At 53.8% G+C, this 18,065-nt stretch overlaps 1 protein-coding gene across 1 annotated transcript; it reads right to left on the bottom strand.

Annotated features, from left to right (window-relative positions):
• Positions 1 to 751: 751 nt before the first annotated feature.
• Positions 752 to 3,690, bottom strand: DMRTA2 (DMRT like family A2). Its single transcript, XM_061120038.1, has 2 exons — positions 3,135 to 3,690; positions 752 to 1,803 (listed from the first exon to the last, which is right to left on the bottom strand). Exons 1-2 carry the CDS (start codon positions 3,688 to 3,690, stop codon positions 752 to 754), a joined length of 1,608 nt encoding a protein of 535 aa, XP_060976021.1.
• Between the last annotated feature and the right edge of the window lie 14,375 nt (positions 3,691 to 18,065).

Raw genomic sequence — 18,065 nt, 5'->3', positions numbered from 1 at the left:
TGTTTTTGAATATTTTTCACGTTAATACCGAGGTCACCTACAGATTACAATTAATAACTTAGAATTCCATTTTATAACATTATACACTGGCTTGTATATATATGTATAGTTTATATATAGATTTATACATATATAAAAACTCACACTGCACCAAGGAAACCCATGCTTATCGGCATAAGCAACAAAGAGAGCGACAAATACCGCAACGAGGAAAGTGCACCTTAGAATTTGTTTCCTTTTTTTTTTTTTACAATTGATATCGATATATATGTGTCCCAAAGACTCGACTCAGTGCCAAGAGATTTATACATCCTAAATTTATATTTGTTAGAGAGAATATTTAAACTTTTTTAAGGAGAGGGGAGACACATAAGACAGACCTATCCTGCCATCCATTTGCGAGCGTGGGCAGGTGGGACGAGCATAGAGACAGGAGAGGCAGGAGCTGGCGCGCGGCTGCAGCCTCTGAATTCGCAAAAATTCCTGGCCTTTCGAAGGGCTGGGGAGCCTTGATGAGGGGATCGGGGTCGAGGATCTGGGCGGCGCATCCCCTCAGAGAACATTTGCACCCGAAGCTGCTCCTCTCTGCTCGGCTCTCCCCACCCACTGTCCAAAACAAAACTGAAAACCACCATGGAGCGAGAGGACCCTAGCCGGGGCGCAGAGCGCGCACCAGGCGAGGACTGGCCGGCGGCCCGCGGAGACCGGGCTGGTCCCTGTTTGGGGGCCGACAGGCTCGGGGCCGCTCGCCCTACTGCTTCTCCGGGGCGCCGTTGACCATGGGCCCGTACAGGCCGCCGCCGTAGGTCGGCTCCTTGTGCACGGCAGCGGCGGCGGCCGAGCGGTCGCGCATGAGATCGCTGAAGGCGTAGTCCATGGGCGGGCGGAAGCCGAGGGTGGGCACCAGGCCAGCGGTGGAGTAGGGAGCCATGAAGGCCAGGCCGCGGCTGTGCGCCGCCGCCGCCGAGTAGGCCAGGCGCAGGGGGCTGAGGCCGAGCGGCGCGCCCAGCGGGTAGGCGCCGGCGTCGGCGCCGAAGTGACTGGCGTTGGGCTGCAGTGGCGAGAAGGCAGAGCGGCTGCTCAGCGAGCCCAGAGCCCCGGGCGCCATGGCGCCGGCCAGCAAAGGTCTGTGGTGCGGAGGTGCGGCGGGGCCCGCCTGCAGCGGCGCGGGGAGCCCCGGGCCCCCGGCAGCCGCGGCGTCCACGCGGCCTGGCCACGCGTCGTCCGCGGCGCCTACCGCCCCCACTGCGGCCTTGTCTGGGGGCACGGTGGGGCCGAGGCCGGCCGCCAGGCCCCCGCGGTGGTGGTTGAGCACCTGCTCGATGGCCTGCACCACGTCGCCGCCGCAGCCCTGCAACACCAGCTCCAGGACGCCCCGCCTGTGGCCCGGGAAGACGCGCGTCAAGATGTCCAGCGGCGTCCGCTGCCGTGGACCCGGGCCCCCGCCCAGCCCTGGCGCGGGCGAGGCCTCCGCCTCTTCTTTGTCGGCCTCGGAACCGGATTCTGAACCCAAAGGGCTGGCGGATCCCGGGCTGTCCTCCTCGCCGCCACCTCCGGGGCCAGCACTGCCTGGGCAGCTGCCACCTGCCTCTTTGGAGGCCCGGGCCAGGGGTGACCCCGAAAAGGACTCGCCGTCGCCGTTCTCCGAGCCCGAGCCCGGCCGCACCTCTGGGGACGATGTCCCAGGACCCGAGTCCGCGCCGTCGGGTGATAAGGGCTTTCCCGGCTGCTGCTGCGGGCTGCCTGGGCGGCCTGCCTGAAGCAGTGTCTTGGGGAACAAGTCAAACTTCTGTAACTTGGCCTCTAGGAGGGGAGAAAGGGGTATGTAAGGAGGGGTTAGCACGGAAATAACCGCACCCTGTGGCACCTGAGCCCTTCGGATCCCAGCTTCCTTTCCCTCTGAGCCCCACGACCCTCATTCACTGGGCTCCAAAGCCCGTCTTTTTGCTCCAGCATTCCTTCCCCTCTCAACTCCTAGAGCCCTAGCTCTCTTTCCAGGCTGTTAGAGCACACTCTTTCTGTACCCAGACCCCAACCACTATGCCCTGTAAACTCAATGTCCAGGGACCCTCTTCCTACGACTGTGCCTAACATCTTCACTCTTGCTAGTCTTGCTCTGCTCTGGAGAAGTGGCCTGACCCAAAGTTCAAAAAGCAGCCAACACATGTCGCACCTGTACCACCACGCTGTATAGAAGGCCTCACTATATCCCTGTGATTCCAAGAGCCAACCCAGCCCCGGGTGCTCTCTGGCCCTGGGCAGCACAGCCTGTAAGGGAAGGTACCTTGGGCGTTTATAAGATCCCAAACCTCTCTACAGGCAAAAGTAGAGTCTCTGTTTCTAATCCATCCTCTCTAAAATCAAGAGCTAAGAAGTTCTTCCCTCCCAAGCTGGAAGCTAAGACCCCCACTGGCCTAATTCCCAGCCCTACCAAAACAGCCTAAGGAGTCTCAAAAAGAGTAGGGCTGGACAAGGGATAGAGGGGGAAAAGGAAACGGGATTGAGAGAAGGGGGAGAGCGCATACTCTGAGAAAAGGGAGAAGAGTGGGGAAAGAAGCTGGAAAAAAGGAGCAGGGCGGTTGATCAGGGAACACTGGGAACAGAAGAAAAGGAATCTCGCCCGGGGAACTGAGGGGTGGAAAAGGAATTCGGTGTCTTCAATACCTAGAATAAACGAAGCGGGGCGGGGGAGGAGATTTGGAGACCGTGGGATTTCTGAAGAGAGTTGGGAAGGAGCGGGGCGAGGGCGGGGGTGGGGGGATTGGGGGTGGGGTGGGTAATCGGCGTGTGGAGAAGCGCAAAAAGAAGGAAAAGGTAAGACGCGTGGGTTTTCGCGCTCGGGAGATGACCCAGTGAACTAACCAAGGAAGCTGGGACATCCCTGCGTTTGGGTAGAGGCGTTAAGATTAAAAGCTTTACTTGGGGCCTGGGGTGGGAGAAAGGAATAAAGTGCAAACGCTTCAGAAAGGGGAGAAAGGAGAGTTTTGTGTGTTTGCGCCCCAAATTAGGAGCTGGGTGCGCGGCCAACTCCAGCAGTTGGGGCATTTGGAGAACGGGATTCTACTCTTTCAGTACCTAGATTAAGTCCCTAAGGCCTCGCACCCCTGGACCCGTCCCTGCTCCCTTCTCCTCACCTGAGCTCCCCGCGCCCGCGGCGCCGCCCCCGGCCCCCGCGGGCGCTCCAGCTCCCGGCCCCCCGCCGTCGGCTGCGCACACAGAGCCAAAGACCTCGTAGGCCGGTCGCGGCGGGATGATGCCATTGGCGGCGGCCAGCGCCAGGCCCTCGGCGGTGCCGTAGAGCAGCTGTAACTCGCGCGCCTCGTTCTCTTCCTGCGCCTGCTGCCTGCGCAGCGCCACCTGCGCCGCCATGACGCGCTGGCGCTCTGCGATGAGCGTGCACTTGGCGCACAGGCAGTCCTTCCAGCGGCAGTAGCGCTTGTGGCCCTTGAGCGCAGACACCACGCCGTGGTTGCGGCAGCGCGCGCACTTCGGCGTCCGCGGGTACTTCTCCGTAGCCCGCAACAGCAGCGGCGGCGCCCGTAGCAAGCCGCCCGCCACGCTCACCGGCAGCGAAGCGGCCGCCGCCGCCGCCGCTGCCACCGACGCCACCGAAGCCACGGGCGGCCCCGTCGCTGTCGCCGCCGCCGTCGCCGCGCCGGGTACGCTGGGCAGCTCAGAGCGCAGCTCCATGGCAGGACCTGGCGTGGAAGACCATGGGAAGAGAGGAGAAACTTGCGGTGAGGAGCGCATGGTGCATTAAGCTAAAGCGCACCCTTGAGGAATCCAGGTTTAGAGAGGGGCATTTCGGCAGCGGACAGTTTGGCTAGCAGTTACCAAATTGCTGGGAGGAGTTGCTTTGGAGAGCCTCCTTGTAAATGCCCAGCTCCTTCACCCCACTCCCTTCTTATAACTCATTTATGCACTGTGTGTAGATTTCATTTGAATCAGTGGTTCCGCTGGGGAAAAAAGTTTGAAAGTCACTGGTTCAGATGAGTGTAACGTGGGTTCTTTTTTAAAAAATACCCCAAACTTTAGCATAACTGAGGTTAGTCGGGTAGAGAAGAATGTTTGTTTGATGGGACTCGGATTAGAGAGAAAAATTTGACCCAACAATTAGACTGATGCCAAGACCAACCAAAGCAAGAAAATCCGGAGCGAAACATTGGGTTTTGTAGACGGGTGACGAGGAGGGAGGTACTAAACCATGGAGATCAGCTGGTGGGGCTGGAACAGTTTTCGCTGGTGAGGGGTGAATGAGAGAGAGGAAAAAAATCAAGAATAGAAAGAAAAAAAAAAAAGCTCTAGGATGTGGAATGAAGGCGAGGAAATAAACTCAGGGGCAAAGTTAGGCCCAGGGGCCCGTGGGAATGTGGAGGCTCCAAATTCCGAGGTACGAGCCTCCGGAGAGTAAGAGAAAATGGTTGTGAAGCTGAGTTTAGGAGGCCTGGGGATGAGGCTTAAAGAGAAAATTCAGAGCAAGAAACTTCTTTTCAATAGGCAAACCCACCCCGAAGATTACCATGAGAAGCGAGAGAAACAGCGAGAAACAGGTGATATTGGGGTCTGGGACCGAGGGTCCACGCGGGAGAGAGGTGTGTGCGTGAAAAAAAGAACCCTCAGGCATAGGCTGGGCTGGGGATCGAGTAAAAACAAGTTTTTAGCCTTGTAGTCCGGAGAAGTCGGGGAAGAAAAAGTATCTTGCAGATATCAGGCATTGCAGAAGAGAGAGCCTTTTCGCTGAGCCACTCACCCAGCCTTCCCCTCCCCTCCTGGTTTAGGGATCCAGTCGTCAGACACGCCCTCCCCATCCTGGGGCCCCGCGGGACCCCGCTCGGGAGCAGATTTCCCAAGTTCTGGTCTCGGAGTTGGGTTCGTGGGACTTGAACGGCCCAAGTTGGCAGGACCGAGGCTTTGGGAGTCGCCTCTGGAACTGGGTCTCGGAGAACACAGGAGTCCCCCCTGCGCCTTGGCCTCTGAAGGCCCAAGAAGGCCCAACTCTAGGCTTCCGCCGCGGCCTCCTCTGGGTCCCGGGATCCCGGCCCGAGCCCAGGACCGGATCCTGGTGTCTCCGCCCAAGAATTCTGGACCCGGTTCCAGTGAGCGTTGCCTCTTCCCTCAGGCCCCTCGAGCCGCGCAGTCCCTAAAGCCAGAGTGGCCCGGGTTTCGTCAACAGGGGCGGAAGGCCGGGCCGCGTCCCCCCGCCCTCCCTGAGGCCCTCAACTACCTGCCTTGGGCTCGGGGATCCTCCTCCGCGGGCGCTGCGCGCCTTCCAGCTCCGCCCGCGACGCTGGCGCTCTCAGCCTCTTCCCCTTGCCCCCGGCCCCTGATCTGACCACGTCACCCTCCTTCAGTCACCATGTCCGAACTTCCGGACCCCCTCTGAACGCCGCGCAGTCCAACCCTTCCGTCGGAAATCGGAGCCGGGGGACCGTTTAGGGATCGACTGGCTGGAACCCGCGACCCGGCCCTCGCCGCGTCCCTTCGCGGAGCGCGCCGGACGCCGCGCACAGCCGGGCCGCAGTTGCCCGGCGCTGCCAGACTCTCAATGAGCCGCTCGCCCGCTCTATTGTTGCTCCTTAGGGCTCCATTAGACAGAATTGGACAACAATGTGGCGCCTGCCATTGGCCAGGGGAGGCAGACGGCGCTCTGATTGGCCGGGCCCGCGTCCGGGGAGCCCCGCATTCTACAGTGTCCGAAAGATTCGAAACTCCAAAAGCTTCTCTGAGCGCCTCGGGGAGGGGAGGGGAGGGGGCGCGCCAGGGAAGGAGTGGAAAAAAGTGGGCAAGGAGGAGCGTTGAAAATACCGTGACAAGTAGTTTCCGTGTGCCCGAGAGCGTGTGAATTGCGCCTAATTACCGTGTCCGGTGCGCCTCTACGTAGACGTGTGTAACCCTTCGGTTTCTGGGGCGCGGGCTCCGCTGCGCCGCTCTCACTGGCTAGGGGCGCTTGGCAAGGCCGACATTCCCAAGTAGCCCTGGCGGCCGGGGGCGGGATGGGGGCAGGTGACAATTCAATTACCGCGGCCGGGGTGGGGGTGGACCGGGAGCACAGGGGTGGAGAAGGGAGGGTGCTCATGGCATAAATGCCAGGACGATTTTTCCTGCCTTTATCCCTCTCTGTTTCGGCTTGCTCCCAAGTCCGACGCGTTTGGGGTAGCTGAGACAATTTTTTTTCCCCCTTTGCCGCCTTTAAAACGCAGGTCCTTTATTTTAAAAGTCCTGATACGATAGGCATCACGGAGGGTAAGTGTGGCTTGACGATTTTCGTTTTTAGAAAGGAGCCGGGTGAGGAGAAATGAGATTGCCCTTCCTGTCGGCGCCCGCCCGGGCAGTGCGCTCTGCGCCTTTCCCCTCCCAGCCCCCCTACTCCGTCCTTCTGCCCCATCTTGCGCTTTCTTTTCCTCACTTTTGCAGCATCCAGGTACCTTTTCCGTGGTGGTGGGATTATTTTCGTCGTTGTTTTAAGTTAGCAGTTTGATTTTCTTTTTTAAACGAAAGTAAAAAGTGGCCTCTCCGACTTCCCAGATCCCCTTGGACGCAGGACGCACAACAGTCTGTCTGTCCTTCCGGTCCGGAGACAAGGTCGCCGCGGGCCCCCAAGAGTAGTTTTAAACTTTGGTCACACTCTCCCGTCCTGACGTCACGGCTCTGAGGAACTGCTTGGTGCGCTGAGGTAACAGATTTCGGATTTTATTTCCCTTTTGAATGGCAACATCTGGAACTAATGCCGCGGTCCTCGGGCGGGATCGCTTCGGGTTTTTCTGGCTCTGACTCTTTCCCTTTTCTTTCTGTCTTTTCCTCGTTCTAATGTTCTCTCATTCTTTTTTTCTCTTTACTCCGAAAGTAAAGAAAATTCATTTAATTCATGAGAAAAGAAAAATTAATTTCCTGTCGTTCTCTCTCCACTCCCGACCAAGCATTTCCGCGTTGCTTTTTCGAACTTCCAGGGCCCCCAGGCTCTGGCCCTCCGTCCTGGGCGAGGAGATTCGTCCGGGAGCTTCCGGACGCAGCCCTTCCCACCTGCAAGGTCAACTGCTGCCAGCGCAGCCGCCTTGGAGTCCCGGGCTGGGCAACTGGTGTGGGAAGGCTAGACTAGCGGGGTTGCCACCGCAAGCCGCAGACCATCGCGCAAGCTCCTCCGCGAAGCCAAGCCGGGGACCCCGGCAGGGGAGGGGCTGGTGCGCGGAAGCATTGCTTCCAGAAAGTTGACCAGGCCCGCGCGCGACATGCTCAGACCTTGACGGTCTTCGATAATGACAGAAACCGGCTGTTCGCCCCTAGCAAATTCCACTCGCTGGAGCCTGAGAGAGAAAGGCGTCAGCCCCCGTTGGGTCTCCCGCTCCGAGTGAGGGTAACGGATAACAGTCCTGCAGGGGCATGGGACGCAGACCCCCACCTCCAGCACCTTGAGGTTATGAGGTTAAGGAAATCTGTGCGTTAACTGCCCCCTAGCAGGGGGGGCGGGGGTGGCTGGAGGAGAGAGAGAAGAGAATCTGGCGCCGGAGGCCAGGCGCCTCTCAGAGCTCCCTTGGATAAAGTTTTCGAGTCATTTTAAACCTCAAACGAAAAGAAGTATAGACGTCCGCCTAGTTTGGGAGGCGGAGGCGGGGGGGGGGGGGGGCGTTGAGGCCAGGCTGTGAGATTCCCCCACTCCCGTCCCAGTGATCCTGCGGCAGCCAAGGGTCAAGCCACGGGGTTTGGGGTCCACGTGTTTTATCCTGCTGGTGTAGAAGGAATCTCATTTCCTTAAGATGGGGAGAGGACACAGCCTGGACCTCTGCTCAACCAGAGGGAACCTGCCCATCCCTAGAGCCTGGCCTCTCTCCTTGCATTCACAACCCAACAGGTCCGGGACCACAACCTTTTCTTTTGATGTCTCTGAGGTTCTGATGTCCCCCTATGCTCATGTGAGTGCATGTGTCATGGAAGGAGTCAGAGTAACCGTCCTCCGATGAGGTGGCTGTACTCACACCTCCATAGGCCACTTCGAGCTAGTCCAGATTTGAGCTATGCTCTCAGAGGGGAGCAGGCCGGAAGGTGGTCACTGGACCTAACCTCCAAGGGTGGGGAAAGCATGCCCAGATTGAGGCATTAGGAGCCATGCCCCTAACACGTGCCAGAGTATGGCTTCACAGCTTGACACACAGTCTGCACGTGTGACCTCATTCTGCACAAGTCTTGGACACACCCTCACACCTGAGCACCTCAGGTGGTGGTGGTGGTTTAATTGCTTAGTCGTGTCCAACTCGTGACCCCATGGAATGTAGCCCATCAGGCTCTTCTGTCCATGGGATTTCCCAGGAAAGAAAACTAGAGTGGATTGCCATGTCCTTCTCCAGGGGATCTAAACTCATCTCTGACGCTGCTGTCCCACCCCAGAGGACCCGTTCCGAAAGTTTGATGGACTTCACAGGCCTCTCATAAGCAAGTTCTCATTCTAAGACATCCACTCGGTGTGTGACCTCTCACCCCGAGGTCCACAGACTCCCACCCAGGTGACTGAACACCCAGACCGGAGCATACGAACTTGTGCCTGGCTCGTCCAGGGACCTATCCCAACTACTACAGGGTCCTGCGGGCCGCCGGACCCTGGGCAGAGAAAGTCAGACCTCTGGGACAAATGAGGTGCGGAGAGCAGAATGCCCGTCTTCACACAATCGCACACATACACACTCACTCACACATGTCCTCTTAGCTCAAACTCTTTTGCACACACAGTTCTGCTGTGCCAAGATGTGGGGGCCCCGGGTGAGCCTGTCTGAGACTGGCCCCCAACCTTCGCCCCCGCCCAGGCTTTGGTGGGGTACAGAGGGATGGCCCCGGTGGGGGCCCAGGGGGAGGCCGGGGATGGGGGCTGTAGGAGGGCGCAGAGAGGGCTGGGGGCGGGGCGCGCTGGCGCCGAGTAGGAGCCGGGCCGGGACGCCGCCGATGGGGGACCCCGAGGCACTGACTTTTGCGCTGTTTGCCCTCGGCCGCGGAGCGAGCAGACGCCATCTGTTTGCCGGCTGCGGCGCGTCCCGTTTAATTACCCTCCCGGCAGCCTAATAGAGATGATATTAAACTAAATCTTTCTGACATTAAAAGTAATTATCCCCAAATCAGTGGCTTCGGGACGGAATCGCCCCTCCCCTGGCCGCGCCAGATTCCGTTAGTTTGGCTGAAACTCCTTACCGGGAAGGGGGCGCGGGGAAAAGAGGGAAAGTGCCTTTGGGAGAAGGAGTCTACGCGGGCCGCCCCAAGCACGCTGTTTCCAGCACAACTACAGACGCTCTTGTGCATACGACCTGCGCATGGACACACACACCCCTGTACACGCACAGACACACAACGACATCTTCCTCCGGATCAACTCGCGAGCTACGTTCATTAAGACTGTCTGCCGCGTGCACCCCCAGATGGACAGGGAGAAGCGCAGCCTGGTTTGCAGTCCTGGTCCTCAGCCCCTAAAATGGTCTTTTTGCATGGTCGAGGCCTCGGATCTGGCCTAGGCCAGGACCAAAGACCCAGATACAGGTTTGCAACCACAAAGACCCTCTGCCATTGTGGCGCTTGACTTCTCAGGCGCTCGACCTGTGAGGGGCCCTCCGCCTCAAGCTTCCTTCACGTGCGTTCGTAAGTCACAGCACCCTCTGCCTCTGAGAGGCAAGTCCTGTTATCCCACTTGACAGGTGAGAAGACAGACTCAGAGAGGTGAGGTAACTTGTCGCTCATCTTACAACTAGTACGGGACACAGCAGAATTCGAACTCGGGTGTACCAGGGAAGCCAGAGTCCAGGTTCTGCCGGATTCCAGGCGCGAGCTCTCGCTGGGCACGGTGGATGTCTGGGCCTGAGGCCCCTCTCGGAACCCTTACCCAGGCGCCCGCAGGACTGGCCTCTTCCCGGGCTCTCAACTCCCCCAGTGAAGGCGTGAATCGGGGACCGAGCTGCAGGCGGAGGGAGCGGGGTCATCCACGCGGAGAGCGCGGCCGGAACCCCAAGGCAGAGCCTCAGCCGCAGCCCTCCTCTGGTTCAAGCCCTTGCCCCTGCAGGTCGCTCCCAGGAGGGGCGGCTGCCCCTTGCCGCCTGGCTTCCTATCTCCACATCCTTCTTGGTGAGCGCATCTGAGCCGGGGACAAACGCGCAGAGTGATGTTCATCACCCTCCTACTTGCTTCTAGTTTTGAGTGCCTACTGTGTACCGCTACTCTGCTAAACGCTTGGTGTGTGCGGTCTTGCTTGTTCCGCAGTCCTTGGGGGAGGTGGGACGTGCCGCCTTTCCGCAAGAGTCGGCGAGGTTCCAAGGTTCGGCGAGGCGACGTGACTTGCACGGGGTTGTAGCGCTGCTGAGCCCAGAGGAAGACCGGCACCCAGATCCGACTCCCATTCCCAGGCGTTTTTCTTCTCACCTTCAGTTCTGGGCTGGTAGGGTCAGACCTGGGAGCTTTCAGTCGATTCCATTCTGTTCAACTCACTAGTTATTCATGGAAACGTGAACGTTGGTCATTCATTCATTTCATTAATATCGAGCACCTTGTAGTGCCTGGCCCTGAGGACTGGAGATAAATCAACCGCGATGGGCCCTTAAAGAGTTCATTGGCCAACTGTGGACCCAGTCACCTAACATTGAACTCACAGGGAGTACAGGGCTGAGGTGTGAGTGGGCAAAGAAGGGTGAAAGGAACCTTCTGAAGAAAGGGACCCCTGATGCAAGACTTTAGCTTTCCCAAATGGAGACATTATTGCCTGTTCTGATAAGTAAACATTTTAGACATTCCAGCAAAGTGTATCTGGAATATTTCTGTGTGCCTCCATTTACAACAATATACTTTTTGTTATCTTTTAAAATTTGCAAATATGCTAAGCACTTTTCATACCAATCAATATATCTACATAATCTTTTAAAGAACTGCTTAATATTTCATTGTATGAATATACCTTAATTTATTTAGCCAGTTCCCTTTTAATAGATATTTAAGTTTGTTTCCAATATTTGCTATAATAAAAAAATACAATGAACATCCTTTGTGAGTTTGCCTAATTATTTTCTTAGGATAAATTCCTAGAGATAAAATTGACTAGTCAGAGGGTCAGAGGCTTTTTTTCAGTTTTTGATTGCTACCTGTCAGTACTCAGGAAAAGTTGTACCAGTGGACACACCCAACAGCAGTGCATTTTGCTGATCTTTTTAATCTTTGCCAGTTCAAAGGAAAAAGGGATCTTATTGTCACTGTAATTGGCATTTCCTTAGTTTTTCCCATATGAGTTGTTCACTCATGTTTAAAAAATATCTGTGTATGTCTTTACTTATTTTTCTAACACAAAGCTTCTCTTTTCCTTAATCTGTAATTGCTTTATATAGTAAAATCAGCAGTATCCTCTTATCTGGACATATGCTGCATTTCTCCATTTTTGTTGATCCTATGTTGCTGTTGTTATACCAAAACTAACATTTTTCACTTAGTCACATCTGTCATTTTTTCTTTATTCTATTTACAGATCATACTTAACAAGACTTTTTTCAAATCCAACTATCCAAAAGCATTTACCTATATTTTATATTAGCACTTTAACATTTACATTTATTTACATTTTTGAAATTAATTTTCAAATGTTAATATGGAATACATGAAGTAAGTTTGTGGTTTAATTTCCCCCCAGTGATTAGTCGGTTATTATAGCACCGCTTAGTGACTCACCACGTCCCCACTGACCAGACACCATGCTCTGCCTTCTCAGGTGAACTCAGGTCCTCTTTGCGCTTTCTCATCTAGGGAGCTATTTCCTTTTGCCCTAGTCTCACCCTTTTAATTATGGTAGTTCTGTAATGCTTGAAAGGGCAAGTCACTTTCTGATTCCTGATTCTTTCCTCCCTCCCCAAATTCTCATAGTTCTTTTGGAAAGACAGTCTTCTAAATAAATATTTTAGAATTTTTAAGGCTAGTTCCAAAAAGAAAGTGAAAAATGTTAAACCCTTTGGAAATGTGATTTAACTGCCTTTAGACATTACTTTGAGGGAGATTATACATCTTCCCAATATGCTATTTTTTCATCTAGGACCCAGAATGACTTTCACTTATTCACAACTTTTACAGCCCTTTGTAAATTGTGTTTTTTTTCCCCCTGTAGTTCTGTTTCTTAAGCATTCCTTGGCATTTTATGTGCTCTTGTGAATGAAATCTTTGCTTGCATTATAATGTCTAACTAGTTATGACAGGAGCACAAGAAAGTTATGGGTTATAATATATTTATCTTGAAACCAGTCTCCTTTCTGACCCCTCCCCCCTTTAAATTAGTTCTCATAGTTTTCTGGAGCTGAGTTTGGAAGAACCTGGAATTGACCAGGCTGAGGAAAGGAGGGAGGGAGAGGCAATTTGGCAGAGACAAAACAGTGCAGAGGCCCATGTGATTTGCAGGTCTTCCTGGGACTTTGGAGACGATGTTCACCCGCAGGGTGGTCTTCTGGAGCTTTCTTCTCCCAAGATGGTCTTTGGAAACAGCAATTGGGGAATCAGCCCCAGGGGCAACAGGCGGTCCAGACTTAAGCCACTGCTGCGCTATGTGACCCACTCTGGGCTCGCCTCCTGGCCACCGTGGAATCAGACTACCCGGAGGAGGGTAGCAGCCAGGCCACCTCATTTCACGGGAAGAGAATTCGAAGAGGACGGGCATTAAGGCTAGGCTGTCGCCTGGATCTCAGTTCCGACTCCACTTCAGAAATGCGTGGAGGAACGCGCGTTAGCTGGCGTATGCACCCAGCCTGTAATCCCCAGGTCTCTGACCAAAATGAAGATATGGCGGAGGGATGGGGCTTGGAGGAAAGAGACCTAACCCATTCTCACTGGCAGCCCCAGCCCCCACCCTGGGCCTCCTGCCCTCAGATAAAAAAGTTCTGCTACTCTAACTTCCATCCCCACAGCCCCACCGCCCATTCCCTCCACCCCTTCTTTTGCACTAGGACCGCCCTAGTCTTTAAACTGTGTTTGGTGGGTGAGTTCCAAGCTGCATGACTGGCTCAGGACCCGATACTGGTTGGCCGGGAGCCCAACATGTTAGCTCTCTTTCCTGGCGGCAGTGGTGGCAAGGTCGGGGGCAGGAAGCTGGCTCACAAATAGGCCTTTGTGCCCCAGTGGGTGGTTCAGACTCTAGGCTTGAGGTGATAACTAGGTACAGACCACCAGCCCCGCCCTCCCCCCTTTCCAGGTTCGTAGGCCCAGGCCAGTAAGTTACCTGGGAATTTCTACTGATGCTCTAGTATGCAGCCCCTTGGATGTCTTACCGTCCTTGTCAGAGGCGCAGTAGGCACAGTGTGACCCTGCAAGCTCTCCAAGTGCCTCTGCATTCCCCTCTCCCCTCTCTGAAGCAACACAGCCACATCATGTCATATCGGAGGAACCTGAGAGGGGAAGTGACTTTTCCAGGCTCATCCAGCTAGGTGCAGGGTGGGGGAAGCAAACTGTTCTTTGCCTCTACAGAAGAGACTGGTTGGCGACTTGGAGGAGAGTTGAGGCCACTTTCTTCACCCTCATTTCTCTGAACTGATCCTCTGGGGATGGGTGGAGGAGGGGTGGAGGAAGGTGTTGGGAGCCCCTTCTCTTGGGGCTTTCTTCACTCCTTTCTGTGCACCTAGAACCCCCCTTCACCCCTCAGGATGGACCACATCATGCCTCACTGCTGGGCAAGACTCCAGCACCACCTTTCACTCATCCTCGGCACCTTTGGTCACAAGGCCTGGCTGAGCAGGACTGCCAGTGTGGAAGCGAACCTGGGCTGGAAGTCCTGCTTTTGTCACATTTCCTCCTTTTTGTCACATGCGAGTAGAACTAAGGCTTTCATGGGAGCATCATGAGGCTTCAGTAACACAAGTGATGTAAAGTCCTCAGTGTCTGACACGTAGTGGACACTTAGGTGTACTGGAATTCTTATTCATTAGCAGTTGTTGGATCAATGATTTTCTCTGTCTTCAGAGAGGAAAACTGTTCCTTTTTCAGTACTTTTTTTTGCCTCCATCAGAAGGACGACTGGGGAGCTGGAAGTTGGTGACAGGAGGTGCCTCCACACTTGAATCAAAATCTGAAAACTCCCTCCAGAGTCAGAATTCTGATGGATCTGCATGGCTCAGAGAGCTTGTAGCAGGCCCCGGGTATTCCCTTCCTCGGTCACTTCACTCACTCTGCCCACCACCTTCTCCTAGGACTCCATTAACCAGAGCATGTCTGCTACAAAGCACAAAGTGGTACAGTGTCAGTAAGAAAGGAGCAGCCCAGTTCAGGGCACACCCCCAGCCTCTGGAAGCATCCCCACCTTTCTCTTCTCAGGGGCCTCCACTATTTGGAGCACGCCTGGCACTGCTGATTCCTAGGAGAGCTCCCCTAGTAGGGCTCTGGACCCCCATGGCACACGACCATTCTTATTCCACAGAACCTGTTTTTCATTATGTGTTCATGACTTCCCATAGCACATAAAAAAGCTCATAAAATGTACCCCTTTTCATATGAAGAAACGGAGGCATGTAGGCAATAACTGTGCAAGCCAGTTCCCCACTGATGCTTGGTGTGGTTGAGGAGGCCAGAAGGGAGGCCTTGGCCAAGTCACTTCATTGCTCTGGCCCTCCATTTTCTCATCTGTTAAATGAGGAAAGGTAGGCCTGCTGGTCTGGAAATGCTCTGAGAAGGACTATGCAGACCCCGCTAGGAAGACAATGATTCCCACGTGGGATGCGCCGTCCAGCTGAGGCCCTGGCATCCACCTCTGGAGCAGAGCAAAGTTCCTGGCCTCCACACCTAGTTTCCCATGCATGTGCTTCCACCTGACCCCCCAAACAGAAAAGTTTCAGTAATACTCTCCTTGTTGCCACCTCCTTGGAAAAGTCCTACGCAAATGTTACAGTGTGTGCCAAAGGAAGGCAAGAACATTTCCAGGGGCCTGGAGACCTGAGCCCAGAGGGGCAGATCTGATCCCTAGGATGCCTACCTTCTGTAACTCTGGGATCTGACTCTTGGGCTTGGGCGGCCCATTCATTACAGAGGGAACTCTGGCCAGATCTCCTAGATGGGGTTCACCCCTCCACAGAGCCCCTCTGACTGCCTGCATGAGGGCCTCCTCCGGGGTCCCAAATCTCCTGGGACTCCTCTAAGCATTGCCCACACTGCCCTGGAGCTGGTGGCCCCAGGCCAACCTGGGACTTCTGGGTCAAGAGTAGAGGCTGCAAATCTGTGTTTAACAAAAAGCCTAAATGATGAATGGATGTGTGAGTCAAAACTGACCCCATTTCCATAAGGAAAAGGGCACTTAAGTGCCCTTAAAAGCACTTCAATTAAATGCTGGTTTGATGAAAATACATAATGGAAAAAGCATTTACCTTAGAGCTAGAGTATGCTATATAGTAGTTGTGAGACTTTGGGCAAATGATTTAACCTCACTAAGCCTCAGTTTATCAATGTAAGAGACAGGGATTGTAGATCCTGTATATTTCACCTCAGAGGGCAGTTTTGTAATTCATTCATTCATATAACATTGACTGTGCCGTATGCCAGGCCCAGTGAGGACACACCTGTCATGGTCCACAGAGGAGACTTCTGTGCAAATAATCACAATATGATAAGTGCTCTACTGGGGGTAAGCACAGGGATTAGAAGGGGCCCTAACTTGTCCTCGGGATTCCATGAGGCTACCTGGAGGAGGAGGAGTGGGGTGGAGTGATCATTGCCTGAGTTCTGGAGACAAACTGCCTGTGTTTGAATCTGACTTCTTGGTTTACCAGCTGTATGACCTTGGGCAAATTACTTACCTAATCTCTTGTGCCTTAATTTGCCTACCAATAAGTGGGGATAGTAATATCAATAGTTCCTACTTCATAAGATTGCTGTGAGATGTAAATGAGTTACTACAAGTAAAGCACTTAGCGCCTGGCATACAGTAAACATGATACAAATATTCACTATCGTAACAGCCATCTATCAAGCACCTACACAGTGCCAGGCCTGTGCTAAGGGATCTGTCAATGATCAGATTGACACAGACTCTACCCTCATGGAGGCAAAATCTGAACTGAGTATCAAAATACAAATTGCTTCTTATCTAAGAAAAGTTTGGAGCATCAGAAGGCAAAGGAAGGAACTCAGTGGGTGCTGACATTTCCCAGGCAAGCAGAGCAGGAAGACTACAGAGCGGACAGAGGGGGGCCTTTTAGAGAGGTGGGAGGGAAAATTAAAAAGTGCAGAATCCTGGAAGGCAGAGGGGAGTGGGTGAGAATGTTCATTATATTCCACTATCTGTGGGCTAGAAGTCACAGCTACTGAAGCGGCTCATGGAAGGAGCCTCCCTGATGCGGGGACGCAGAGCAGGCGTGAGGGCTGGGCTCCGATCCAGACTGGAAGGTCAGCTTCTTTCCCCACTTGGGCGGGGTCACCGTGTCTCCGAGCCTCAGTTTTCCTGTTACATAAAGGGCAGTAACCGCAGGGCCCTTACAGTGACGCCAAGGCGCTCATGGGAGGACAGTGCACAGAGCCCCCCGCACCGTGCAGGGCTTACCTGTGCACTCAACGCCAACTTCTCCACTCTTGTCTCTCCTCACCAGCGCCAGTTGGTTTTGCTCCAGCTCCAATTAATTAAATGCTTCAGTAACTACTGGGTGCACGACAGCTACGTGCCAGACCCTGGGCTGGCTCAGGGAATAAACAGATGACTATGATCTGGTCTCTGCTCTCACAATGTTCCCAGAAAGGCTGGATGTTAGAGATGGAAGTGACCGCCTTATTAGTATTGATACATGACCATCATTATTTCTTTGTTTGAATTTGGTTAGTAAGTCCAAATTTACTGTGTGCTTACTTCCAGTCATTCTGCTAGGCCTTGAGGATATGAAGTAACTCAGACTCTTTGGGGAGCTCATAGTCTGGGGTCAGCGGGAGGGAGAACATGTGAGCTGAGAGTTTCAGTTCAGAGTGATTCAGTGCTGCAACAAATCCAGTCCAGCTCATCACAGGCCCCTAACCTGAGTGTGCGGGGGTGTGGCTATGGTCTGGTGAGCCATCATGGAGGAAGTGAAGCCTAAACTGAAAGTGAGGGCTGGATGGATGGGTGGTGCAAGGAATCTCATGGTGACGGAAGAGCAGTCAGAGGAGAGGGACTGGAAAGTCGATGCTTTTAGGAAACTGTGGGTATTTCAGGATGTGTGTTGAGGGCGTGGCTGGAGATACAGATGGGGGAGGGAAGTAGGGACATATGACAGACAGTTTAAATCCAAGCCAAGTTTGGATTTATTTGGAGGGCAATGGGAAGCCTTTGAGGGGATCGAAGCAGGGGTGTGGCATGGTAAGGCAGGTGTTTTAGAAGGCTTTTTCTGGCAGTTAGGTGGAGACTGGTCCAGAAGAGAAAGGACTGGAGAAAGGGAGATCAGTTAGAATGTAGTTTTTATAAGCTAAGTGAGAAATGAAGGTCAGTAGGGACAAAGGATGAAGGAGTAGGGAGTGGAGTTTGGAGATGTCAGAGGCAGAAGCTATGGAAACCTTAAATCACTGCATGTACTTAAGAGGCAGTGTTTAAACTCTGGCTCTGACGCTCTGGGGAATGAGTCATTTTGGAAAGCTGAGTTTTCTATAAAAATGTGACTTTTTAATCCCTCTTGGCATCCACCAACATTTAAAAGGCATTATTATTGTAACTATTATTTGAAATGCTTTAGTTGTATCATACTTCATCTGAAGGTGGCACTGAACTGTCACAAACACAGAAGCTTTGGCGTTGAAGATCTGGGTCCCAGACTTTGCTCTGCCCTAGCTCTAGAGCTCAGCCAAGTCACTTCATCACTTTGAGTTCGCTGCCTCTTCAAAGTGGGGTCAAGATCACCCACCTGGCAGGTTGTTGTGGTCTTTTGGGAGGTAACGTACACAAAGCTCTAAGCATAATATGGGCATATCCTGAGTGCTCAGCAAGTTAGTCCTCCTCCCTCCTCTACCTTCTCCTGATGCCCTGGGCTGATCCTTACGGATACCAGTAACTCAGTGACACTTTGTGCAGGGCTCTCTGACCTTCCCTGAAGGACCCCAGAGCAGTGCTTCTGGACTTCTTGTGTCTGCTTTTCATG

This window comes from Dama dama, chromosome 20 (assembly GCF_033118175.1).
Source record: "Dama dama isolate Ldn47 chromosome 20, ASM3311817v1, whole genome shotgun sequence".
Classification (NCBI taxonomy): domain Eukaryota; kingdom Metazoa; phylum Chordata; class Mammalia; order Artiodactyla; family Cervidae; genus Dama; species Dama dama.
Note: the sequence above shows the minus strand (reverse complement) of the source record. Positions and strands in the feature narration are given on the sequence as shown.

Bases quoted from the DNA above. Each gene is read 5' to 3' on its own strand.
- DMRTA2 (XM_061120038.1), bottom strand. From the start codon at position 3,690: ATGGAGCTGCGCTCTGAGCTGCCCAGCGTACCCGGCGCGGCGACGGCG. The intron at 1,804-3,134 runs GTGAGGAGAAGG...CTCCCCTCCTAG, and splicing joins CGCGGGCGCGGGGAGCTCAG to AGGCCAAGTTACAGAAGTTT.